The sequence below is a fragment of the Culex pipiens genome, chromosome 2 (assembly GCF_016801865.2).
Source record: "Culex pipiens pallens isolate TS chromosome 2, TS_CPP_V2, whole genome shotgun sequence".
NCBI classification, from domain to species: domain Eukaryota; kingdom Metazoa; phylum Arthropoda; class Insecta; order Diptera; family Culicidae; genus Culex; species Culex pipiens.
This window is the reverse complement of record NC_068938.1, coordinates 38,761,636-38,787,406: the sequence shown is the minus strand read 5'-3', so window position 1 is coordinate 38,787,406 and position 25,771 is coordinate 38,761,636. Positions and strand designations below refer to the sequence as shown.

Below are 25,771 nucleotides of genomic sequence, written 5' to 3'. Positions count from 1 at the left end.
CTCATGGAAGTTTCAAAAACACTCAAAAAGAAAAAAATGAAATTTTGTCTGCAATTGAGCTATCTTTCTGAAAAATAGTCAAAAAACCTTAACCTGAATGAAAACACCAAATCGATCAGAAAATCCGTTTTTAAGATACAGATTTTCGAAAATTCACAAGCCTATTTTTTATGACCAACCATCAAAATTGATTGAGCCTTGTTTAGATAAACTAATGATGCAAAATAATATGGACAAATTTTCATCCAAATAAAGAAAATACTAAGAAAAGTTAGTTTGCGGAAACGTGGAGAGATAAATAATGTCTTGTCAAATTTTACTAAAGTTCAATCATATCGCTTCGCTTGGAGACGTTGATTTTAGCGGATTGCAGCCTGGATTTCGCTATGTTTATATGATGATTTTCTGAAACAGGTTGGCTAGAAGTAATTGTAACACCAATGTGACCTGAATCGGATCCACAACACTATAATAGCCGTACACCGCGCCCCAGGGGCAAGTAAAAGAAGATGGAAGACGGATGTGTTGATGTTCCACTTTTCTAAGGGGATAAGGGAAAATCTCCAATGTATCCCAAAATATGTTCTGCTTGGATTTGTTCCGTTTTTGGGAAGATATAAGGTCTACGATACGCTCTAAGCAACCGAAAAATCTGTATCTTGAGAACGGATGATCTGATCGATTTGGGGTCTTCGGCAAAATTTGGAACCTATTTAAAAACGATAATTTCAATTGAAAAAACTCACATTAAGAACCACCCTACTCTAGAACTCGTACACCGCTGTTCCGGTTCAAACCGGTCAAATGATGACTATTGCTGACCACACGCACACACTCACAAGCCCACCAGCCGATAAAAATCATCAACACTTGGCCAACCGTCACCCCAAACTGAGCCACAGCCAGAGCATATGGACAGTAGAGGCTTCACAAAAAACGCAAAACCGCGCTTGCAAATATGGAAATTGATTTGCAGTTTTCATATTTGTTCAGCACTAACTGCGAGCTGCCAAGCTGAGAGTGACAAAAGCAAAAAATGCAGTGCTGCCAGCCAACCAGTGTCAGCGGTGGCAGATCGAGCTTTCCTATTAAATTGATTTGTAGCTCGGACGGGGGCAATTAATAATTGTGCGCGGATCAACCAACTCGGGCCAATAAATAAAAAGCACGCAGTCTCACCTGGCCCAAAACGTGAGGCCCAGTGTGTCTCATTAAAATGAGGTGATTAGATTTATGTGCCCAGCCCAAATTGGGAATTCGCGAGGCTCGGCGAGTGGTTTTACAGTCTAGGGCAGCTCTCTTGCGACTTGGTGTTTAAAATTCATTCATTTGTTTTAAAGTTGTTGATCCTCAAATAACTGGCAACTGCTGAATTTGCAGAGAATCCCCCCTTGCAAGCCCCCTTACCTGTTTTAACGTTAACCTCGCCGTGTACCGCAGATCGCTGCCCTCCCGCCGGAACCAGACGTGCGGCTTGTCGCGGATGATAAACACAATGTCGGCAGGTATCTTCCCCTTGCTTTGGTCGCCCTCCTTCTGGAACGTCACCTTCGTGCCGGACTTCCAGCCCGGTTTGATCGATATGCTGACGTATTTGTCCTCCTTCTTGGAGGTGCCGTCCGGCTGCAGCACCCTCCGCGAGATCTTCATCTTCTTCACACAGCCATGGTAGATCTCCTCCAGCGTCGCGTACAGGTCGTGCTCGATCGGCGGGTCCTGCACCTTTTCCTTCTTGAGCGGCGAGTGCACGTTGAACGAGTGTGACCTGGTGATGAGAGTAAATGGACATTTTTTGAAGTTGTTGATTGTAACAAAATTCAATACTCACCGAAACGCTCCCCCCAGCCCGTGCCGGTTGCCGAGCCCCCCGAACGACGTGAAAAACTCGTCGTCGTTGAACAAACTGTCGTTGAACAGGCTGTCATTGTGCATGTCGAAGAAGGACGCGAACGGGTTGCTCGAGCCGAAGAACTGCGCAAACGTCGCCCGCGGATCGCCGTGGAATTCGTATGTGAAGTTTTGTGACGAGTTTGTGGTGCCATTTGACGTCCCTAGGTGAAAGAGAAAGAAGGTGGTTTAGAAAGAAACGCGTCAACCAGTCAAACGCAGATCAAGACACTCACTTCCTTTCAGTCCTTCCTCGCCGTATTTGTCGTACAGTTCGCGCTTCTTCTTGTCGGATAGCACCTCGTACGCTTCGGCCACCTCTTTGAACTTTTCCTCCGCGCCCGGACTTTTGTTCTTGTCCGGGTGGAACTTGAGCGCCAGCTTCCGGTACGCCTTCTTGATGTCCTCGTCGGTGGACCCTTTCGGTATGCCGAGCGTTTTGTAGTAGTCTTTCCCCATGGCACCTATCTTGGCGGCTGGACTGGAACTTGGCGCGCGCAGCGACTAACACAGGCACCGACTCTCCCGGAACTCCTTATTGGCCCTAGGGCTCCCTGCGAAGAAAATAAACGGAAACAGAGAAGAGGACGCCAATTAGTGTACAACGCGATAAATCAGAGATCTTGTTTTTCTCGAAGCTATATCCATCCGAAAAGGGAAAATAGAAATTGTTTTTTCCTCAGCGAAAAACACGTACAGTACACCCGTTTACGTCAAACTGTTTGACGTAGTTTTGAAAAATTGTTTGCTTTTTTTTATTTCTTTTTTTACAAGATCACTCACATAGCTTGCAAAGAATTGACGTGTTGGGATGAAAATTTAAATTATTGGTATCAAAAAATATCAATCTCAGCTTTGCGAATTGATAGCCAAAAAATATTTGGTAACCCTCTATTGTACAATGTGTTTTTCATCAAAATTGTTTTTGTTTAAGAAGTAATTTATTATTTTTCTACAGAAAGCTTTTTGTATGCGGTCTTACCTATATATTTTCAATCGAAAACAAACCACAACATCATTACGCGCTAATTAACTGCAAATCTGAGAAATGGGTTTTGGTCGATTTTTCTAGTTATTTGTCTTGTTGATATAGATCACAGTTTTTTTTATGCCTTTCCTATGTCAAAACAAATAAATCATAATTTTTTACTCTACACAAATTTGAGGGCTGCCCATACAAAAGTGGTTCAAAAATATGCGAAAATCCAATTCTTTAAAACAGAAACTATTGATACGATATTCAATGTCAAACAATGACAAATTTATGAAATTTTCCTAAGTTTTTGAGAGAAACACAATTTAGGATTTTTCAAAAACTAACGACTAACGTTTCAAAACAGCTTACTACATATTTTTCAAACCCTTAAAAAAAATCACTATTTCAAAACATAGCTTTGCTGAAATAAAAAGTTTACCTGCAGAATAGCCCAATAGAGAGCACTTTTGGTTTACTAAAAAAATTGCAACAAGGAATGAATTTACAATATCGAGTTTTAGTTATAAAAATTAATTTTAAAGTCTGAAAAAAAATTCTTGTGCCTCACTTTACATTCGAAAAGTACAACTTTTTCGAAGATTCCAAAAAGATAAGAAAATCCTTACTAATTTCACAGATTTTCTAATATTTTCAAAGCACTCATGTAAAGAGTAGGCAATATTTTCGAAATCAAATTAATAAAAATGAAAAACAATGCACGGGTTTAATATAAAAAAAATGAAAAAATCTAAATTAAAACCATAAAAATGGGAACACAAACCCAGAATAAAAAAAAACACAAGTCAGTTAAGAATATATTCATAAGAATATTTAAAAAGAGGCAAGCTTGAAAAGCATTAAGCAGGAATTAAAATAAACGCACGAAATAAAATGTTTAAGGCATGGAAATAAAAGTTTTTGATTTTTTTTTAAACGAATGGAAGATAATAATAAGATTTTTAAGCTTATAAAGAAATTGTTTTAAATTAAAATTTCCACATTTAGCATATTTTGACGTTAATCCATAAACAACTTCAGCGTAAAATAATGTGGATTCTCCCCAATTAACATTCATCCTTTAATTTTAGAACATTTAAGAATTCGTTCAATGTTCAACATAAATATTGAATATAATTTAAAAAAACCCAATGATTTGTTTAATCTTTCAATGAAAAACTGCTTTCTCAGACAAAACAACAATAAAAATATAAAAAGGAACAAATTCTAAAATGTACAAATTTTGATTTTTTTTTGCTTAAAAATATTTATAACGATATGAATAAATATAAAATATTTGTTTAAATACATTTTGCTTATACTCTATCAATTACGGAATTTTGAAGTACCGTCATCAGGGGAGACATTGGGTCTGGGGGGTGAGATTGGGTCATACTAGAGCGTCCAATTTCCCGTCCCGGGAAAAAAATTCCCGGGAATTCCCGGGATTTCCCGAAAAAAAATATTTCCCGTTTCCCGGGAAATTTATAAATTTCCCGGGAATTCCCGAAATACAAGCGGAAGTATAAATTTTCTTAAATTTTTGGAACTATTTTTTGAAAATGCTCTGAAAAAAATAATAAAAAAACAAACTCAACATGATTTTGTTCAATTAAATGTATTGTTTGGTTTATACATAATTAATCAGATTATCAGAAAGTATGATATCAGAATTATTTCTGATAATATTAATTTTTGAAGCAACTGGGAATAGATCTTGCTTAATGAGTATTAAATTATTACAATTAGGTAACCTTTAAAAAGATTGATGTTATTTCATCAAAACAATATTAACTCCTTACCTCCAAATTAAAATTGAGATTTTTTTACGTTTTTGTTTACCATGATCAAATGAGATGAAAATCGAATTTGTGCAAAAAGAATTAATTCAATTGGTTGAATACCTAGTACTAAAGAAATTACAATTTGAAGTAAAAGAATTATTGAGAACTTGTGCAACTACAGGTGTTAGAGGGTTAAATGTGAATAAAATAGAAGACTTTTTGTGGAATGATGTTAATTTATCGTGTAATTTAAATCATGTTGATCATTTAAAAATTACTTTCTATTGTTTGTTCTCAAAAAATGCAAAAATATATTCAAAGCTTGCTTCAAATATTTGAAAACATTGGGTTGTTTAGTGTAAAACCAACACTAAAAAGCTTTAGCATTTGTTTAAGAGCTGAAACCAGTATTTGTCATGAAAAACATAATTTCTGCATGTTTAGAAGGAAGTTTAAAATTTCTCATAAAAAATACCAAAATACATTTTCTTGTAGTTGAATGATTTTTACATGCAGTCAAGCTGTTAATTGATCTTCACACTTATTTAAACCATTAATGTTGATGTCCTATACAATTTTGTTGCATAATATAAAATAAAACCAAGATCATAACAATTTTCAATAAATTTAAGATTTCCCGGGAATTCCCGGGATTTCCCGGGAAATTGGCTGAAAATTTCCCGTTTCCCGGGAAATTTGTAACCCCGGGAAATTGGACGCTCTAGGTCATACAAATTTCAGCGTTTTTGTTTGACTCAATCTCACCCCCCAGACCTGATGACGGTAATCAGTTGAATAGGGCAAATGAAATATGTTTTTATCACTTTCTCATTTTCGACTTTTTGATAAAATTCAGTAGAAAATAATATTTGGGTCATTCTCCACTAAATTACACAGTAGTTGTCCGGTTTTAAAAATGTTTTAAAACCACTGCACTGTCAATTTTCTTTACTCAACCGTAAAAACGTAGAATCACAAAATCACAAAAACGCGATATTTCAAAATGATTTTTTTTTGTTTTAAATGAAAAAATGACCCTTCTGAGTTATTGCAGATGCAAACAGTACATTAAATTTCACATAAAATTAACCAAATTTGTTTATAGTTGAGCAACCGCTAAATTTCCGAAACATCACTTGACTTGACGAAAAGTACACACTACAAGTTATCGTATCCAATAAAGCAACAAATTACAAATTAAATCACCACTACAGGCTGCAGATTATCGTATTTTTCGAATGTTCACAATTAAAAGGGGTCGACTGCCTACTGTCTCGAGATATGGAAAATGGACCTTAAGACAAAGTTTCACGCAAATCGAACTGGGGTCGTGGCTTTTTTTCGATCGAGAGAATGACTCAATATTCAATTTGAGACTCTCTTTTCTCTCCCAAAACCTCTTTTTTGTGTGTTGGATTTTAGCACGGACCGGTGGTGTAGTGGTAAGCGTGGTTACCTCTCACCCCAGTTGGACTGGGTTCGATCCCAGACGGTCCCGGTGGCATTTTTCGAGACGAGATATGTCTGATCACGCCTACCGTTAGACGGGGAAGTAAATGTTGGCCCCGGTCTAACCAAGAGGTAAGGCTCAGTCCAGGTCGTCTCACTGGGTCCTGTCTCGGTAGAGTAGCTGCACGGGTATGAATCTTCAAGCAATTTCAATATGGCGACTTGTATCAGAAGAAAGTGAGGCATTTTCGCTAGTTCTCACTGTTCTGTGTTCTGCGTGCACGTCCGCAAATATCGACCACACACATACTAACACAAAGCGCCACCAAGAGGCAAAAGGTAGTTACGAATATTTTTGGCACTCTTGTCAAAAAATATGCGGTTTTGCAAAAACAAATAACAAAACCAACTTTTAAGTGTAGTTCGACTATCAAACTTGTAATGCGTAGCTGATTTGTCAGGAAATTTTTAAAAAATAAAAAGATTTTTGCAGCACCCCTTTTGGGCGGACATTTCTGTTGTCACCTTTTGGTTCCTTGGATTAGCCATGGATAATTTCACAGTGTAATAAACAGGGCAGCTACCACCACGCGGCGCCACCGTTTTGATTGAGAAAATGATACAGGTTTTTCAGACGAGTTTCAATCCCGTGGTAGCTGGTAGGCAGTTGGACCCACAATCCAAAGGTCGTCAGTTCGAATACCGGTGTGGATCTTTTCATCTTTTCTTCCTCCCGTCGTCCATTCAAAACAATCACCACCGCCCTAATCAGCTGCGTTTTAATTGTTTCATTGCACACACACACAAGCACTAACACCACAAGTCTAATTCATATTCCATTTTGTTGTTTTACACCGGGTTTGGTCAAGCAAAAGGCAAATTTCCCACGTTCATTTAGAAACCATCACTTTCGTCGTCGTCATCGGCGGCGCAGAAATACAAGCCAATTTTGCTGTCTCACTTACTCACTCGCCAAGTTGGTAGCGCGCCGCGCGAGGTTGTTATTATTATTGCAGAAATATTTATAGCATAAATGTTTTGCGTTAATTTTAGAACGCTTTCGTAAGATTTTCCGCCGTTTTTTTTTATTTTCTTGTTGGCCTCACAGACACTGGTGCGACGACACACACGTGTGCATGGTTCGGTGGAAATTTGGTGGATGAAGAATGAGAATTTTCACTTTTTTTCTCACTTTTCTGTGATGAGGGGGTTTCACGACCTTGATCGAGTTTAAATCACATATTCCTTTGTTTTAATTGAGTTGTTTGGTTCTGTTAGACCTACCACAGGAATCTATCAACAACTATTCACAAAATCACTTAAATTCTTCTTGAATCCAGCATTTTACAACTCCACCTCACTTCGCAACGAATAGTTTCTCGCGCACGATCGCAAACTCAACTGAGGAGTACACCTTTTTCACGCGCTCGGCCAAAATCCTGTGTAAAGTGAGCAGTACTGGCAGTCAGTGAGGTAAGAAAATCACTTCCTCACCAACACCACCACCGCGACGACGCAATATGATCAGAGGAAGGAAGAAAACAAACCCACTTGAGACCACAAGCGAATCGCCGTTTGTTCACGACTCACGGCGCGTGTTCTCAATCAAGAGCGCGTGACGCGTGCGGCTCACACACGTGAGCGCAGTTCTCCGGAGAGTGGGAGAGAATGAGAGAGATAAATGGAGAGCGAACAAGATCGGCGGTCGCGATGATCTTGACTTTTTCGGGAAGCTTGTTTGTGTCGTGTCCAGCAAGTGAGCGAGAATTGAGCGTTCGTGAGGAACGATCGTGCAGTGATCATTAGCGGTGAGCGAGGGAAGAACAAATGAGGTGATGAGAGGATCGAGGGCAGCTGAGTGACAAGTGAGGAAAGGTCGTTTACTCAGCAAATTTGAGAGGTTCTTGTGAGAATTGTTAATACCTTATCAATAATTTTTTTTGATGAATTTTTCTCGTTTTTAACGAAATTTTCAAAACTACGTATTAAACTGTTCATCCTTTCTCGATTTTTGCCTGTAATATTTCTTAAAATCTATTTCAATGTACTCCTTCAACTTTTCCCGCTCAAATCAACTCCAGCAAAATTGCATTCAATGCTTCAAAAATCTAGGAATCGAATCGACTTCTGCATGGCTTCTCCCCAAGGATTTCCCTTTGCATTCAATCACCAGGCTCTACCTTCCACTCACCGCAAAAAGTGGGTGGCACTACATCCTGGTAAAGGATTACATTCATCGTACAACGTTGCGCTGAACCAAATCCGAGACCCAAAACCGAGCAGGGAGAAAGGAGGAATATCGTTTCATTCATCGTAATCTTCTTACTATTCACAGACTGGGACGGTGATATTGAACGAAAATTTCGTGAATGGTTGAAGCCTTATGGCTGGAAATGTAGAGGTTGGGAACGGGGAAGCTCAGGTGAGCTGCAGTTTTTTCCCCGAGATCTTGGAAGGATCTCTGGAGAGAGTTATTCAACCTTTTGAACGATTCGAAGAATATGAATCAAGCGAAATGATTTCAAAAGGGGATCATTTTTGCAAGCAGAAGAATGAGAGAATATTTTTAATATCATCAAAGGTTTTCTTTAAAGTATGTTTTAGTCTCTTCCAAATTTAAACAAAAAATATGAAAAAAATAAACCATTCTTGAAATCCTCAATTCTTTTTTGCAATTTCGTCGTGAAACTACTTACTTTATCTGTCTTTCTCGAACGTCTAAACTGACCAAATAACATAATCAAAAACTATTACTTTTCTATACAAGGGCTGAAAAATTCCACTTTTCAGCACCTATTTAGTGATAACAAGTAGATTTTTTTGTTTTCTTGTTTTCTTGTTTTCTTGTTTTCTTGTTTTCTTGTTTTCTTGTTTTCTTGTTTTCTTGTTTTCTTGTTTTCTTGTTTTCTTGTTTTCTTGTTTTCTTGTTTTCTTGTTTTCTTGTTTTCTTGTTTTCTTGTTTTCTTGTTTTCTTGTTTTCTTGTTTTCTTGTTTTCTTGTTTTCTTGTTTTCTTGTTTTCTTGTTTTCTAGTTTTCTTGTTTTCTTGTTTTCTAGTTTTCTAGTTTTCTTGTTTTCTTGTTTTCTTGTTTTCTTTTGAGTTTTTAGTTTTTAGTTTTTAGTTTTTAGTTTTTAGTTTTTAGTTTTTAGTTTTTAGTTTTTAGTTTTTAGTTTTTAGTTTTTAGTTTTTAGTTTTCAGTTTTTAGTTTTTAGTTTTTAGTTTTTAGTTTTTAGTTTTTAGTTTTTAGTTTTTAGTTTTTAGTTTTTAGTTTTTAGTTTTTAGTTTTTAGTTTTTAGTTTTTAGTTTTTAGTTTTTAGTTTTTAGTTTTTAGTTTTTAGTTTTTAGTTTTTAGTTTTTAGTTTTTAGTTTTTAGTTTTTAGTTTTTAGTTTTTAGTTTTTAGTTTTTAGTTTTTAGTTTTTAGTTTTTAGTTTTTAGTTTTTAGTTTTTAGTTTTTAGTTTTTAGTTTTTAGTTTTTAGTTTTTAGTTTTTAGTTTTTAGTTTTTAGTTTTTAGTTTTTAGTTTTTAGTTTTTTAGTTTTTAGTTTTTAGTTTTTAGTTTTTAGTTTTTAGTTTTTAGTTTTTAGTTTTTAGTTTTTAGTTTTTAGTTTTTAGTTTTTAGTTTTTAGTTTTTAGTTTTTAGTTTTTAGTTTTTAGTTTTTAGTTTTTAGTTTTTAGTTTTTAGTTTTTAGTTTTTAGTTTTTAGTTTTTAGTTTTTTAGTTTTTAGTTTTTAGTTTTTAGTTTTTAGTTTTTAGTTTTTAGTTTTTAGTTTTTAGTTTTTAGTTTTTAGTTTTTAGTTTTTAGTTTTTAGTTTTTAGTTTTTAGTTTTTAGTTTTTAGTTTTTAGTTTTTAGTTTTTAGTTTTTAGTTTTTAGTTTTTAGTTTTTAGTTTTTAGTTTTTAGTTTTTAGTTTTTAGTTTTTAGTTTTTAGTTTTTAGTTTTTAGTTTTTAGTTTTTAGTTTTTAGTTTTTAGTTTTTAGTTTTTAGTTTTTAGTTTTTAGTTTTTAGTTTTTAGTTTTTAGTTTTTAGTTTTTAGTTTTTAGTTTTTAGTTTTTAGTTTTTAGTTTTTAGTTTTTAGTTTTTAGTTTTTAGTTTTTAGTTTTTAGTTTTTAGTTTTTAGTTTTTAGTTTTTAGTTTTTAGTTTTTAGTTTTTTTAGTTTTTAGTTTTTAGTTTTTAGTTTTTAGTTTTTAGTTTTTAGTTTTTAGTTTTTAGTTTTTAGTTTTTAGTTTTTAGTTTTTAGTTTTTAGTTTTTAGTTTTTAGTTTTTAGTTTTTAGTTTTTAGTTTTTAGTTTTGTTTAGTTTTTAGTTTTTAGTTTTTAGTTTTTAGTTTTTAGTTTTTAGTTTTTAGTTTTTAGTTTTTAGTTTTTAGTTTTTAGTTTTTAGTTTTTAGTTTTTAGTTTTTAGTTTTTAGTTTTTAGTTTTTAGTTTTTAGTTTTTAGTTTTTAGTTTTTAGTTTTTAGTTTTTAGTTTTTAGTTTTTAGTTTTTAGTTTTTAGTTTTTAGTTTTTAGTTTTTAGTTTTTAGTTTTTAGTTTTTTATTTTTTAGTTTTTAGTTTTTTAGTTTTTAGTTTTTAGTTTTTTAGTTTTTAGTTTTTAGTTTTTAGTTTTTAGTTTTTAGTTTTTAGTTTTTAGTTTTTAGTTTTTAGTTTTTAGTTTTTAGTTTTTAGTTTTTAGTTTTTAGTTTTTAGTTTTTAGTTTTTAGTTTTTAGTTTTTAGTTTTTAGTTTTTAGTTTTTAGTTTTAGTTTTTAGTTTTTAGTTTTTAGTTTTTAGTTTTTAGTTTTTAGTTTTTAGTTTTTAGTTTTTAGTTTTTAGTTTTTAGTTTTTAGTTTTTAGTTTTTAGTTTTTAGTTTTTAGTTTTTAGTTTTTAGTTTTTAGTTTTTAGTTTTTAGTTTTTAGTTTTTAGTTTTTAGTTTTTAGTTTTTAGTTTTTAGTTTTTAGTTTTTAGTTTTTAGTTTTTAGTTTTTAGTTTTTAGTTTTTAGTTTTTAGTTTTTAGTTTTTAGTTTTTAGTTTTTAGTTTTTAGTTTTTAGTTTTTAGTTTTTAGTTTTTAGTTTTTAGTTTTTAGTTTTTAGTTTTTAGTTTTTAGTTTTAGTTTTTAGTTTTTAGTTTTTAGTTTTTAGTTTTTAGTTTTTAGTTTTTAGTTTTTAGTTTTTAGTTTTTAGTTTTTAGTTTTTAGTTTTTAGTTTTTAGTTTTTAGTTTTTAGTTTTTAGTTTTTAGTTTTTAGTTTTTAGTTTTTAGTTTTTAGTTTTTAGTTTTTAGTTTTTAGTTTTTAGTTTTTAGTTTTTAGTTTTTAGTTTTTAGTTTTTAGTTTTTAGTTTTTAGTTTTTAGTTTTTAGTTTTTAGTTTTTAGTTTTTAGTTTTTAGTTTTTAGTTTTTAGTTTTTAGTTTTTAGTTTTTAGTTTTTAGTTTTTAGTTTTTAGTTTTTAGTTTTTAGTTTTTAGTTTTTAGTTTTTAGTTTTTAGTTTTTAGTTTTTAGTTTTTAGTTTTTAGTTTTTAGTTTTTAGTTTTTTACAAGAAGATATCTATTTTTTCAAAGTTGTAAAAAAGTCAAATGAAGTGATTGACAAATAGAGCAAAATTGCTTTTGAAATGTATTGCATCCCATAGACCCTCAATCGATCAAACTGAAAATTATTCGACTCTTGCTGACAAGTTCATCACTCTTGTTGCCTTCAATCCATAAAACAAGAAAAATATCATCCCCAAATGATTACGCACATCAAACCGAGTACCACTGAACAAAAAAAAACACGTTCCACTCCTGGTCCACGGAATCCGAAACGCACTCTCAACGCGTTAATAAATTACCACAATTTATTGTGACATTAGCTGTCGCAATTAATCGTTTTCGCCTGTTTATGGCCAGAGGGCACCTCATCGGCAGCCACCTTTACCAGGCGCAGATTTGCTGGTCATTGTTTGAATTTCCTCAATGAAACTAAAAATCGCCGACTCGATTGTCCGATCAGGACATCAACCGTGTTTTCAATTGTTGTCCAGACTGTTATTGGAAGAGTATGAAAAAAATATTCATTTCCAGTAAGTCCACCCCTTTGGCATGGCGCGAAGGTCGTCGTCACTTGCTACAAATTGTGCCTCATTTGTACCGCAAGACCAAACTGGTAACCTCCCCTACCCTCTCCGAAGCCCATTACCATACAGAACCAGCCACGTCGATGACCTCCATCGGCCAAGAATGATCTCTGAGCTGAACCGAAGGCAATCGAATTATTAATTTATTAACGCCAGCGTCCAGTATTTCACACATCACCACGACCACGAATCGCTCGACGGCAGACAGAAGTCCATTTACAGCACACAGAAGGTTCGCTCTGAGGAAGCCCGAGGAAGTTGCTACTTGTTTACCCCACTTTTGGCCAATTCAAGTCCCTTTGCGGTTTACCGACCTGTGCCGACCTGGACAGTTCAGCAGACCACAATTGTAAGATATAAATCTTGATTTTTGTGACAGCAGTCGAGCTTACGAGTGCGGTGAAAAAAGACTAGCAAAAGGATTCCAGTGGCCCGTCACGGCCATGGGGTGCTGCTGCTGCGCGGTTCCTTCGGGAGGACATCTGAGGGATCGGTTCAATGAACCGACCCTGTTGAGGTTTGGGGAGCAGGGCTACAGGTCAGAATTTCATCGGCTCTTGATTTAGCGACTCTTACTCTGACTTTGACCTCCGCTCCAAAAACACCGGACTAGACTCCATTGACGCAGTCAAAGAGAGTTAAAAAAGAGTTGTTGGAAATTAGTTGACTCTAATTAATGCATTTAAGATTAAGCAAGTTCGATTTCTACTCTAGCTTCTCCGAATTTGTTGGCTCAGACGCAGACTTCGAGTCCTCATAAGTGCCGACTCCAGTGACTCCAAATCCAACTATGACTCAATAGACCAAGTAGGTTTCATTACCATATCGAAGAATTTAAAATGTTAAGATTTATTCCATTACAATAAACTTTTCGAAACTTGTTTTTGCAATCCAGTTTTAAAAACACATACTTTCCTGAAATTTCAATGTAATTTTAAGTGCAATCAGCTAGACACAAGACAAAATGCATGTTTGAGTTAATTTATAAATATTCTCAAAAAAATATAATTTCGTAATTTAAAATCCCGATTACCTCTTGGTATCATCAATCAAAAATAATCCGGATATCAGAACCCGCATCCCTAGTTTCAAAGTATACATACTCAATTTAAAAAAAAACTTATTTTTTCGAAAACACTCACATTTTCATAATTTGCAATTTCAGTATCAAACGAAGCGGAATTATGTATGCATTGTTATTTTATTATTTTATTATTTTAATTCTGTAATCACTGAAATTCTCAGAAAACACCGAATTGTTTTCTACAATACTCAAATTTTCTTACTTGTAATATGCAATCAAACGAAGCAAAATTTTGTTTGCATTTTCACTTTACTTGAGCTTTGTATGTAAAATATTCCAATACATTTAAATTTTAATGAAAAATACGGAGTTTAAAAATATATGGTAGTTTGCAGATATTTTAGTATTTAACGTATAGATTGTAATAAAGTGCAAATACATGCAAAATGTCGTTTTGTTTGATAATCACATTCCATATTATAAAATAATGAGTGTTTTCGAAAAAAATACAGCGAAATGTGAAAATTTTAGAGTTTTACAAAAACACTGGAGAAAAAATTATAATGCAATTAAAATTTAGCGAAACCCGTGTTGCCAATTATGAAAATTTCAATAATTTCGCAAAAATACGGTATTTATATGATAATTTTAGTATTTTACAAAAAATATTATATCATGCGAAAATGCATACAAAACATCACATGGTTATATTGCGAATTATAATTTAGTTTTTTTTATATTCGCTAAAAAACGGTATTTTAATTAATTTTTTATTTAGTATTTTTTTTAATCGACGATAACGGACGATAACTCATGCCAAAAACCAACCAGATTATGTTGAATTTTAAAGCTTCCTCCAAGTATTTTTTTTTTTTTTTGATAATATGAAAAGTTACAAAATATAAATACAAAAAAAATACAAAACAAGTATTTTGTTGAAAGTACTCAAATGTATATAGTGGGTTTCAACCGATTCAAAATGTTGCATGCATTTTCACTGTTTTAGAGTTTTTTGAATGAAATACTCAAATTTTCACAAAATACCGTATTTTCTCGAAAATACTCAAATTTTTATAATTCGCAATATGGGTATCAAACGATTCGAAATTTTAAATGTATTTTAACTGTTTTAGAGATTTTTGAATGAAATACTCAAATTTTCACAAAATACCGTATTTTCTCGAAAATACTCAAATTTTTATATTTCGCAATATGGGTATCAAACGAAACGAAATTTTACCTGCTTTTTGATTTGAGTATTTTCGAGAAAATACGGCATTTTGTGAAAATTTTAGTATTTTTTTTTCAAAAATCTCAAAAAAAGTAAAAAGGCATTCAAAATTTCGTTTCGTTTGAAACCAATATTATATGTTACAAAAATTTGAGTGTTTTCGAAAAAACGGTAATATGTGAAAAACTTAGTATTAAAAAAAACAGGAATAAATTGAAAATGCATTCCTAATGTCGGTTCGTTTGAAACCCATTTTGCGAATTATGAAAATTTTAGTATGGTACGGAAAGAAAAGGGCAGCCAACAACAACATGCCATTCATGGCATAGGAACATAGGTTTGGGTAAACATAGAAATTTAATTAACTTTAAATGTTCATAAAAAAGGCATTTTTTGTTTCAAAGCATATGCAGTCGAGATAAAACTCGATCTAAAAATAAGTCGCATTAATAATACTTTGAATATTAATTTATAAAGAAGTAAAAAAGTTTTCAATGTGTTGTTATGTAGAACGCATTGTTATTTGCAACAAATAATGAAAAGAATAATTTTTCAGCATCTTTGTTTCCCCGCTAGAGTGTAGTTTGCCGTCAAGATTGGTATCAATCTCCAAATAATATCTATAATAATTACTTTTCAATACAAGTGCTGAAAAATAGAACTTTTAACCCTCAAATGGAAGCTTAAGAATAATTTTATTTTTGGTGATGAAAAATTGGCCATTTCGTCATTCGAGAATAACAGGAAAAGAAGAATTGCAAAAACTGTATTTTTTAATAATTCAAATAATTTAATTAACACATTTGATACACAAAAGACCGATTCTTAGCGCAGCTACACCAAAATGTCACATTTTTCAATTTTCAGTGTGATTTTTAATATGAAAAAAAATCATTTTTATGATGATGCAATAATTGCAATGTGCTTTAAATGCGTTTTCTTACCTTAAAGGCCAAGAATATTGACCAAATGTGGTCTGCAAGCCACTGAACGGGAGAGGAGTTTTTTCATAAATCTGCTCCTTTCGTTGTCCCGTCACGAAAAGAAATGGCTGGCAAAAACTCAAATTTCAACCAATTCTTTCAGTTCAAGGAGCAAAAGATTCGTTTTTTAATTTGTGATAACGTGTAGAAGAGCAAAAGTTTTTAAAAATCAAACTGGCAAAACTGTAGCGATTTTTGTAGTGTGCCTTTTAAAAGTCCAGTTTTGCGATGTTGTCCCGTCACGCTACATTTTAATTTCAGGGGAAGCACATGTACTTTATGGTTCATTCTGCATGATATTTCTTTGTAGGAAAATCAATTATCTTTCCAAATATATAATAACATTGGGGGGTTTCTTCTTTTATTTTGCCACTACAGCCAAAACGCTGAAAAAAACTTGGATTTTTTTCGGAAAGGAGCCGAAGAATCGGTCAAAAGAAGATATTTTAGACAAGACATTGTATAGTCCACCGAAGTTTTTTTTTTTTTTTTGAATTTTCAATGTTCAAAATAACAAAATATGGAAAACAAAAAATAATATAAACAAACTGTGCTTTTTGTATTAGCAAAGAAGTTGAAAGTTAAATCAATTTGAATCTTGAAAATCAATAAAAAGTAGCAATGAAACATTTAAAATACATTGGTACAAAGTGTTGCCAAATAAATTTGTATATTAAATATGGAAACTTTCATTTTTGCATTTGCATATCACAAAATACATTATTTATTAATCCAGCGATGATACTGATTTTTTTTCCAAAAAGTTAGGAATATGTTTTTTTTTCTATAATGTTTTATTTCTTTTACGACCTATGGTCCCCAGAATCCAAATTGCTAAAAAGCTTCAGGTGTGATAAAAATTTTTAATTTAAACGTTGTATTATAGATAGTTTACAACTTAAAGGGTAACATACATGTTAATCGGCAAAACTGTTAGAGGTTGGTATAAGTAAAAATTTAACCCTTATTTAAAACCATGGCATTAAAATAAACATTTTTATCTTTTAACAAAACTAATTTGAAGACATTTGGTTGAAAAACGCTCACAAAGCCTGACAGTTAGCTTTGCGCATGGCAAAATTTTGAGTTTATATCGTCTCTTATTCAGTTTAATCATGATTTATTTTCATGAATCTTTTAGGAGCGATTTCAAGTAATATTTTCAGTGGAATTTGTAAATTTTGTGTAATTGTAAAATTTTGTGATTTTTATATGTATATAGAATTTGGATTTCGTGCATTATTTTTTTTATAGCCTATGATCTTTTTCATAAGGCCGATGCAAATATTTTTCAAAGTGTTTGTCCCTTGGCTGTGGCCGGGGTTGAGGGGCGCTCTAAAATTCTTTGTGTAAATATGGGTATTCGGCGCCGTCGCTCCGTGCCATATTTTTATACACTTAGGAGCCCAGGGCGGCGAAGTCTTTGTAGATAAAAGGAATACACTAGTGGTTGGTACTAGCAATAGTGGCCGACAGCTATAAAGTCAACTTCGCTTTTTTTAAATTCAAATACCTGTTTTTAATTTTTTTAGAAAGCATCCTTATTTATTTATTTTTTTAAATATTACAAATGGCTTAGAAAATTATTTATAATTTCCTTCTAACCTACATTGTTGATCCAGCCTTTTGTTGCTGAGATATGGTCATGCAAAGAATGAAAATAATACATAATTCTAAGTGTAACCCAAACATCCCTAACTCTTGAATAGATACTTTTTTGAAAACTATTGAACTATTGACCCGATTTTAAATGTTGAAAAATGAAACCTAAACTATTTGAAAAACGTGGTTTAAAAAATAAAACGTCATGACTAACATTTCAAAAGGGCAAAATCGAACGTTGTAAACCATTTAGAATGTTATTAATAATTTTAAAATTCTGAAAAATTTAAAACTGTTGAAACCCGAATTTTGAAAGTTATGTTAAATAAATGTTTCCTGCCTACCAAAACCGAAAGTGTTAAAAAACGAAATATTTTATAATCATTGGAAAATGATAGCTGAACTTACTGAAAATATAACACTTTAATCCAAAATTGAATTTGAATTGAATTGAATTTTGAAATTTAAATCATGCCATTGAGTTAGAATGATTAGAAATCCCTACAGTCATATTAGTACAATATTTTTTTATATATTTTTTTTTCATCTGAAATTCATTTCTACAAACTTTCACTGCCCCTGTTCGCATAAATGTCCCATATGCATTTTAATAACTAAGAAATCTGGAGGAAACGCAGTTTTTTTTCGCAAAAACTTAACACGTAGTGTGGGAAAAATTTGCCTTGAGATTTTCTTAATATGCTGTTTTTGCATATGGGAATGCTTGATGTGGCATTAACGCCGAATTGTACATTATGGACAAGTAAGGAAAATTACTTTTTAAATTTTCGAAATAACCCCTTTAGTAGACGGGGTTAAATATTTTTGAAATCATTTTCAAATCATCTTTTTGAGATTGAATAAAATAAATGGAACAACACAACTTAAAAAAAAACCTTGTTACCACATTGTCCGCCTCTGCCAATGCGTCACCGCTGGTCCTTCTCAATCATCAATTTATTAATAAAATGCTAATTATTCCTTCATAATCGTTAAAAAGTGACACCCGACATACGGATTCTGTCGGCGGCATAAACAAGACTCATTTGTCTATTTTTACCTCCATTGACTCGCGCTTCATATCACAGCAGCTGCCTCTGATGGTCCCAGCTTGGCTTACACTTTTTTGCACCTTCACTTAACTCAACTTAACGTGTGCCGCCGCCGCCGCCGCCGTCAGAAACATTTTTCATTCTTGGTCGCCGCGTGGTCAGCAAATGTTCGCCGGTGATAATAATACCGCGCATCATTCATGCTTTGCACGGTGACGGCAATTGTTGCGTCGATAAAAAGGGGTAAAACCTTTTCATATATTCAGCGAGGAAAAGGAGGGTGGTGGGGAGAGGGGGAGAGAAGCTGCGTGTAAAACGAGCGGATTACGCGATTGATAAATCGCGAGCTTTCGCAACGGCGGCATTACTTCAAAAGAAGGGGGAGGGGGGGGGGGAAGAGCTTTTGCCACACGCGCGATTGAGGAAAATAATGGACAATATTTTATACGGACTTTATTGTGGTGGTCTTCACGGCAAAGTGGTGGTCGCTACTGAGTTCATTTGCTATTGAATTCGTTGAGCTTGCAAAGAAATCTCAGAAGTTTGTGTTTGTGTTGCTTTTATGTTAAAAAATATTGCCAAATTTGTAAATCAAATCATTTTCAAAGCTTCTTAAAATCATTGGCAAAATAATCAATAAAGCATCATACCTTTTTCAAAATTCCCAAGATGACCTTTGATAAGATCATTTCTATATTTTCAATGCGCCATACTTGTAAATTTTCAGATTTTCAAATCTTCAAATCTTCAAATCTTCAATTCTTCAAATCTTCAATTCTTCAAGTCTTCAAATCTTCAAATCTTCAAATCTTCAAATCTTCAAATCTTCAAATCTTCAAATCTGCAAATATTCAAATCTTCAAATCTTCAAATCTTCAAATCTTCAAATCTTCAAATCTTCAAATCTTCAAATCTTAAAATCTTAAAATCTTAAAATCTTCAAATCTTCAAATCTTCAAATCTTCAAATCTTCAAATCTTCAAATCTTCAAATCTTCAAATCTTCAAATCTTCAAATCTTCAAATCTTCAAATCTTCAAATCTTCAAATCTTCAAATCTTCAAATCTTCAAATCTTCAAATCTTCAAATCTTCAAATCTTCAAATCTTCAAATCTTCAAATCTTCAAATCTTCAAATCTTCAAATCTTCAAATCTTCAAATCTTCAAATCTTAAATCTTCAAATCTTCAAATCTTCAAATCTTCAAATCTTCAAATCTTCAAATCTTCAAATCTTCAAATCTTCAAATCTTCAAATCTTCAAATCTTCAAATCTTCAAATCTTCAAATCTTCAAATCTTCAAATCTTCAAATCTTCAAATCTTCAAATCTTCAAATCTTCAAATCTTCAAATCTTCAAATCTTCAAATCTTCAAATCTTCAAATCTTCAAATCTTCAAATCTTCAAATCTTCAAATCTTCAAATCTTCAAATCAAATCTTCAAATCTTCAAATCTTCAAATCTTTAAATCTTTAAATCTTTAAATCTTTAAATCTTTAAATCTTTAAATCTTTAAATCTTTAAATCTTTAAATCTTTAAATCTTCAAATCTTCAAATCTGCAAATCTGCAAATCTTCAAATCTTAAAATTTACAAATGGTTTGGATTGAATTCTATAGAATGGAATTCTTGGGAAAGAAGTGATCGCAAACAAGTCATGAAAACTAGAGCATCGTTTTCGCCAAAGGTGACGAATATGATATTGAAAATTTCGCGCCAAGTACGAAAGCTAGCATGAGTTCTGACAATTAATGGGGACTTGACGCCAAAATGACAACCCTTTCCAACAAAGTTGTGCTTAAAAAAAGCAAATCAGCATTTTTTTATGTTAAAAGCAAAAATCACAAATAACACAACATGTATAAAATTCAGTGTTTAGTCTAGCAAAGTACAATAGTGTAACATTTTTAATTTATGCAAACTCGTAAAGTTCTGGGCTGTGAAGGGTTAATGATCAGTATCAGTTACTTGCGGTGGCTTCCCCCCAACCTTCCGTTGAACAAACTCATTAAGTCGAATGTAAACATGGCCGGGCAAGCTGTTTAACCGCAAGGCATTTTTTGCGTTCAAGCTCAAATTAATTATCAAAACTGTGTCCCCCGCTCCTGCCTGCGCACTTTGCGTTATTTTTTCGTCTTTTTCCGAGTTTTTGGCTAGGAATTTCGCTCGCGCTATCATATCTTGAGGAAAGGAGCAAAAAAGTTGGCAGCATAACCGCACGAGTCTGGTTCGTGAACCCGCAACCAACCCAGGGCTTGTGGTTCAGGACCTTCCCCCTTCTGTTGGGTTGTGTTCTTTGAAGAAAAATTTGCTTGTGAAAAGCATTGCCCACCACCAGAACGCGCTGTACTCATTTAGCTTAAATCAACTTAATTTAAAAATGCAAATTCTTTGCACCACACTCAGGCGAATCTCTGTTCTCGTCAGTGTTTTACAGAACACGGTCAGCAACTGGATGCGATTGTGCAGCAGTGTTGACTAAAAGCATTCCATTTCCTTATTACAATTTTCCGGCTAGCTTTTGGGGGGGTAACTGGATCAAATTTCACCTCGGACTAACTGATCGTCCTCAAAGTAGCAGAAAAGTGCTATCAAGGTCCACCTACCCTAACTTTCAAAGAACTGAAAAGTGCGATTCACATCGAGGATGCAGCGAGATAAGCTGCTGAAAGCAGCAGCCAGGATTCTTTTTTCAAACCACTTCCCATAGAGAAAGGATTCTGAGGCTGCGGCGCTTCAACCGAGTGGAAAATTAAGCCAAATTGCATGCGCATAATCTGGATTACAGATTTGTGCACTCTGAATGGGCGAGACAAAAAGAAAGAGGAAGTAGTGCATAAATGGGTTGGAGTTTAAGCAAAACGTCAAAGAATAAAGTAATCTACACTTAAAAATTTACCTACTTTTATTTATTTTAAACAAAGATTGCAGTTACTTTTAAAACCATGAAAAAGTGTTAGAAATATATAAAAAAAAATGTAAATCTTCTGCTACTTGAAATAAAGAAACTTATGAGAAAATAATAACTTATTGCTTGAACAATTCCAGTTTTTTCGATTTTTTTTGTTTTTCTGTTTTTTGTTTTTAAGAGATGAACAATCCATTAAAAATGCTTAGAGCAAATGATTGCTACATTGTTTTTAATATAATAATTTTGGATTGTTTCACTACATAATTGATATTTCTTTTTTGGCTTCCTCACTGAGGTAAGGCTATAATCCTGCTCGAAAAATGAACTTTTGAAAACAGCTCGTAGACCTGTATTCATGTATACCTATCGACTCAGAATCGAAAACTGAACAAATGTCTGTGTGTGTGTGTGTATGTATGTATGTGCCCAAAATTCTTGCCAAGTTTTATCAGCTCTGCCTGGACCGATTTTGATCAAACCGGTTGCATTCGACCTGGTTTAGGGTCCCATACATCGCTATTGAATTGTTTGAAGTTTCGGTAAGTAGTTCAAAAGTTGTATATAAAAAATCCGGATCTCACTTATATGCATGAAAACTACGTCCGGATCCATCATCCAACCCATCGTTGGTTAGGTTATCGAAAAACCTTTCCAAAGAGTCCAAAAAGTGAAGATCTGGCAACCCTGTCTCAAGATATGTCCACTTAAGTGATTTTTATGTACTATTAGGAAGCCGGATCCCAATTAAATGTATGTAAACTATGTCCGGATCCACCATCAGACCCATCGTTGGTTAGATTATCAAAAGACCTTTCCAACGAGTCCAATACATTGAAGATCTGGCAACCCTGTCTCGAGATATGGCCACTTAAGTTATATTTATGTACATTTTTATTCCGGATCTAAAAAATAGATGAAATTTGTGTCCAACCCCATCATATAACCCATTGTTGGTAATTAGTGAGGAAGGCTCCAACCACATAGGTGGATTAAGTTAGTTTTTTAAATTGAATTGATTGTGAGAGTAAGATATATCTCAGTGAATTATATTGGTGGGCTGGATAAGAGGTCAAAAATTTATTTTGTATGATTAAAACTTAGTTAGCAATTAAAAAAGTTCATAGAATGCTTCTAAATTATATTGTTCCATTTGACATTTCAAATTAAGCCATTTCTACCATGATTAGCGAAAATAAACTTAATTAGCGCTGTCTACCAACGGTTGCACTTCAACTGGCTAACTATAATTAAATAGCCAGAAAGTATTAGCTGAATGGCGCCGAAAAAAGCTCAAGCTTCGTCTTGTATCCTTTCTCGTAGCAGGAATCTTAAAACGACGCTACAAATCGTCCTGTCGTCCAATTTCGTCCAGACGCGAACGCCCGAAACTGTACACTTTCATTGCTGCTCTATTTCGTCTTTAATTTTAATTCCACCCACCATCTGGCCTGGCCAGCGAACTTCTCGGAACGAATGCGACGAATGTCAGTCTTGTGTATTTTTATTTCGTTTTCTGGCTGCTGCAGGAGCAACTGCAGCCGTCGGGTGACAGAATGAAAACAAATTAAATTTTATAATAATAAATTGAGATTTAATTAAGCAGCTCCGAAACAGAGCGAATTTATATCCTCCCGACGAGAAAGTCACATTAAATGAAATCAATTATCTCGAGAAGGGACGTCACACGGTGCGAAAGGATCCAGGTTGCGGGAAAAAGTTTTAATGATACTGTCCTGCGAAGCCAACAAACCCCCGAAGGGGGGCAGCAGGTCCTCGTCAGTTTGCACTGAAAGGGACACCACCCCGTCATGCGTTTCCAGATAAGCTTCTTTTTCCAATTAAATTTTTTACCTTTGCTCCCGGCCCGCAGCAGACAGATGATGGAAAAGTTCGGAAAACTCAGTCACAACCAGCCACAGGTGGAAAATGTGCTCGACTGCTACCCTGCTGGCATGGAGTGGGAAATCGTACACAAAGAGTATCCTTTCGACGAGACAGATTGCTCGTTTCCAGTAACGATATTGATTTGTTGTGCTGGGAGCTACTTGTGAAGTAAGTCAATTTAATGGCGGCTAGTTGTGTGGTGATACGAAGCATTCAGAATGGAAGAGGGTTTTTTTTTGTATATTTCTTGTTTAATAGCGTACGAAACTATTTACTATGATTTTTGTTAGATTTTTTGATTTTTCATAATATGACAAAATATTAATTAAAAAAATATCATCAAAATTAAAATAATAGTATGACTTAATAAAAAAAACACCAACTTCATTTGAATATTTAAAGATCACTGAATATTTATAAAGTCTCAGAATTTCTCTGAAAGGTCCTATGCCAAACAAGCATCGATTAATACGTGTTTTGTGATTTCAACTTGTGCAGTTGATTGTATTTTTTTTAAATAAAGATTCAAATATGTGAAGTATGTTTTTTTTGCATGATTTTCCATCTAATGTTTAAATTATGTCTTTTTTATTATATCGTATATTAAATTATCTTATCACTTATGCATAATTGTTACGCCATAGCTCTATTTTGTCAACAAATTGTACATTGCTAGCTAGTGAAATTAAAAATTGAACTGATATTGAACTTAATAAACAACGTTTATTAAACATTTAAAGCAATTTGGAACGTTTTAGACTATTGAGCAAGTTTAAATTAAACACTCGAAAGTTTAAAACTATTTCTCATAAGAAAGGCAAACACGAAAAATATTACTGCTTTAAAAAGTTTTTATAGAAAGAATATTGTGCAATCGATTTGCCAGACCTCAGATCGAAAAAGATGGTAAACTGTAGGATAAAAATATCATCTTGAATTTTAAGAAAAATTTCCTTTTTTTACAAACGTGTAATGATTTCCATGTCTGAAGCATTTTGTGATTCTTAATATACAAATTGAAAAAAAAAATTTTCAATTAAGAGAAAAACGTCAACAAAGTTTGACAGCCCGCTTTGCGCATGGCAAAATTTTGAGCTTAAATCGTCTCTTGTAGTCTGTGTCCTCTAACGAAAATCAAGAGAGGGCAAAAAATGTAAATATTTTTTTTTAACTAAAGCCATGGTTTCAACACTGGATTGAAAACAATGTTAAAAAATTCATTTTTGAAAGTTCCGTTGTTCTATTATCATTTTATTTTAAAATTACCTAGTATTCAGAAAACATTCTTAAGAGAAAAAAAATCTGGTTTTGTAGATTGGAATTGAAAAAAAAAAATGAATGAACCAACTTGCTTAAAAATGATAATCGTCGCAAAAAAAATTCAAATTGTTTGGAGTTGATTATTCTAATATATTTTGAAGGGAAAGAGGGGAGCGACATAAACTTTGAAAAATATTTGCAACGAGAACAAGCTAAGCCAATTTTAATTACTTTTTGTAGAATATAAAAAAGTATTCCATTTACCAATAAGAACGTTGCAAATAGAAGTTTATGTCCGTCGACTCTGACCAAGTCGAGGGGGGAGGGGCAAAAAATATAAGAATTGAAACGTTTCAATTTGACGTTTCAATCATCTTCTTATAGTTATGGATTGGCTGGTTTTTTGTTACATCCTACTGAGTATGATCGTAGTAGCTGTTAATAACAGAAATGTGTTAAATATCGAAGAATTTTGAAAATTGGCAGCAATTTTCCCACTAAAATAGACATAACTTTACTGAAAATGGATAAAATTTCATTCTTTTTTCTGCAAAATTGTTCTTCATTTTAATTGCAACAATGCTACAACATTAGTTTTCGAATTCAGACATGACAGTTTATTTACCAGAGCAAATTGAAAATATTTTTTCAGAAATAACACTATTTTACACCTCCTGATGACGCTGGGACTCAAGTAATGGATCGATTTAAGGTGTACTATGTCAGGAATATATTTTGGGAACTAAGAATTGATATCTTGATGAAAATGTGCATCTTTGTTCAGAGTTAGACCGGGATTTTAGACGTATTTTTGAGGCTTTAGGTGATATATTAGGTTTTTTAACTTCAAATCGAGATAAGACCAGTTTTCACCGACAGAATATTTTGGGAATCGATTTTTCTGACTCAGAATAGTCCCCCCAACCAGGGCTTGCGAAATTTCGACATTCTTTGTGATAGCTGACAGCACACTCCAATCGCGTTCACCACGACAACCTGATTTTTACATTCTACTTTCGTTCGTTTCACACACAAAGGAATGAGTGCTACGCAAAGTCACTCACACAATCATTGACTTCCCTCCAGGAGAAAAATCGCTTAGAGAGCGTTCGTTTGACATTCTACCGAGATTCCGATCAACCCTTCCAATGATAGCAATCATATGACTCCTGTCACCACGCAGCATACATTAGGAAGAGAGAGACAAAAACGAGAGAAAGAGAAAGAGCACGTTGTCTCGTTCGGGCGGCTGCTTGAGTTGTGCTCATTTTTCGTTCGTTTCGTCTTCGTGTTTACGTTCACTGACCGTCGCCAAGTAACGACGGTCATGATAGGCGTTGTGTGTCAGCGATCAAATATCGTTTTGGGAAATGATCGCTGATAGAAAGTTCGATCGAATATCGAGCAGTCCCGTTCAGTGATAGATCCCTTTTCAAGCATTGCCCCCAACAACCTCCAGAAGGAATTTCCGAGGTGCATGCAAGTTGCATAATAATCCCCTTCTTACCCACCGTGACCCGGACATAGTTTACATACATTTATGTGAGATCCGGATATATGTGAAAACCAATTTTTATACATAACTTTTGAACTACTTATCGAAACTTCAATCTGTATAAAACTCGATCTATGGGACCCTAAA

General features: G+C 33.4%; 1 protein-coding gene across 1 annotated transcript in view; it reads right to left on the bottom strand.

Moving 5' to 3' along the window:
- Nucleotides 1–25,771, bottom strand: part of LOC120427353 (dnaJ protein homolog 1-like) — a 124,743-nt gene that overhangs the window by 21,920 nt on the left and 77,052 nt on the right. The window contains exons 3-5 of the mRNA XM_052709177.1: nt 2,124–2,441; nt 1,829–2,051; nt 1,408–1,765 (exon numbers count right to left, since the gene is read on the bottom strand). Of these exons, the coding sequence (XP_052565137.1) occupies nt 1,408–1,765; nt 1,829–2,051; nt 2,124–2,346 (804 nt within the window). The 5' untranslated portion in view covers nt 2,347–2,441. The remainder of the gene's footprint in view (nt 1–1,407; nt 1,766–1,828; nt 2,052–2,123; nt 2,442–25,771) is intronic.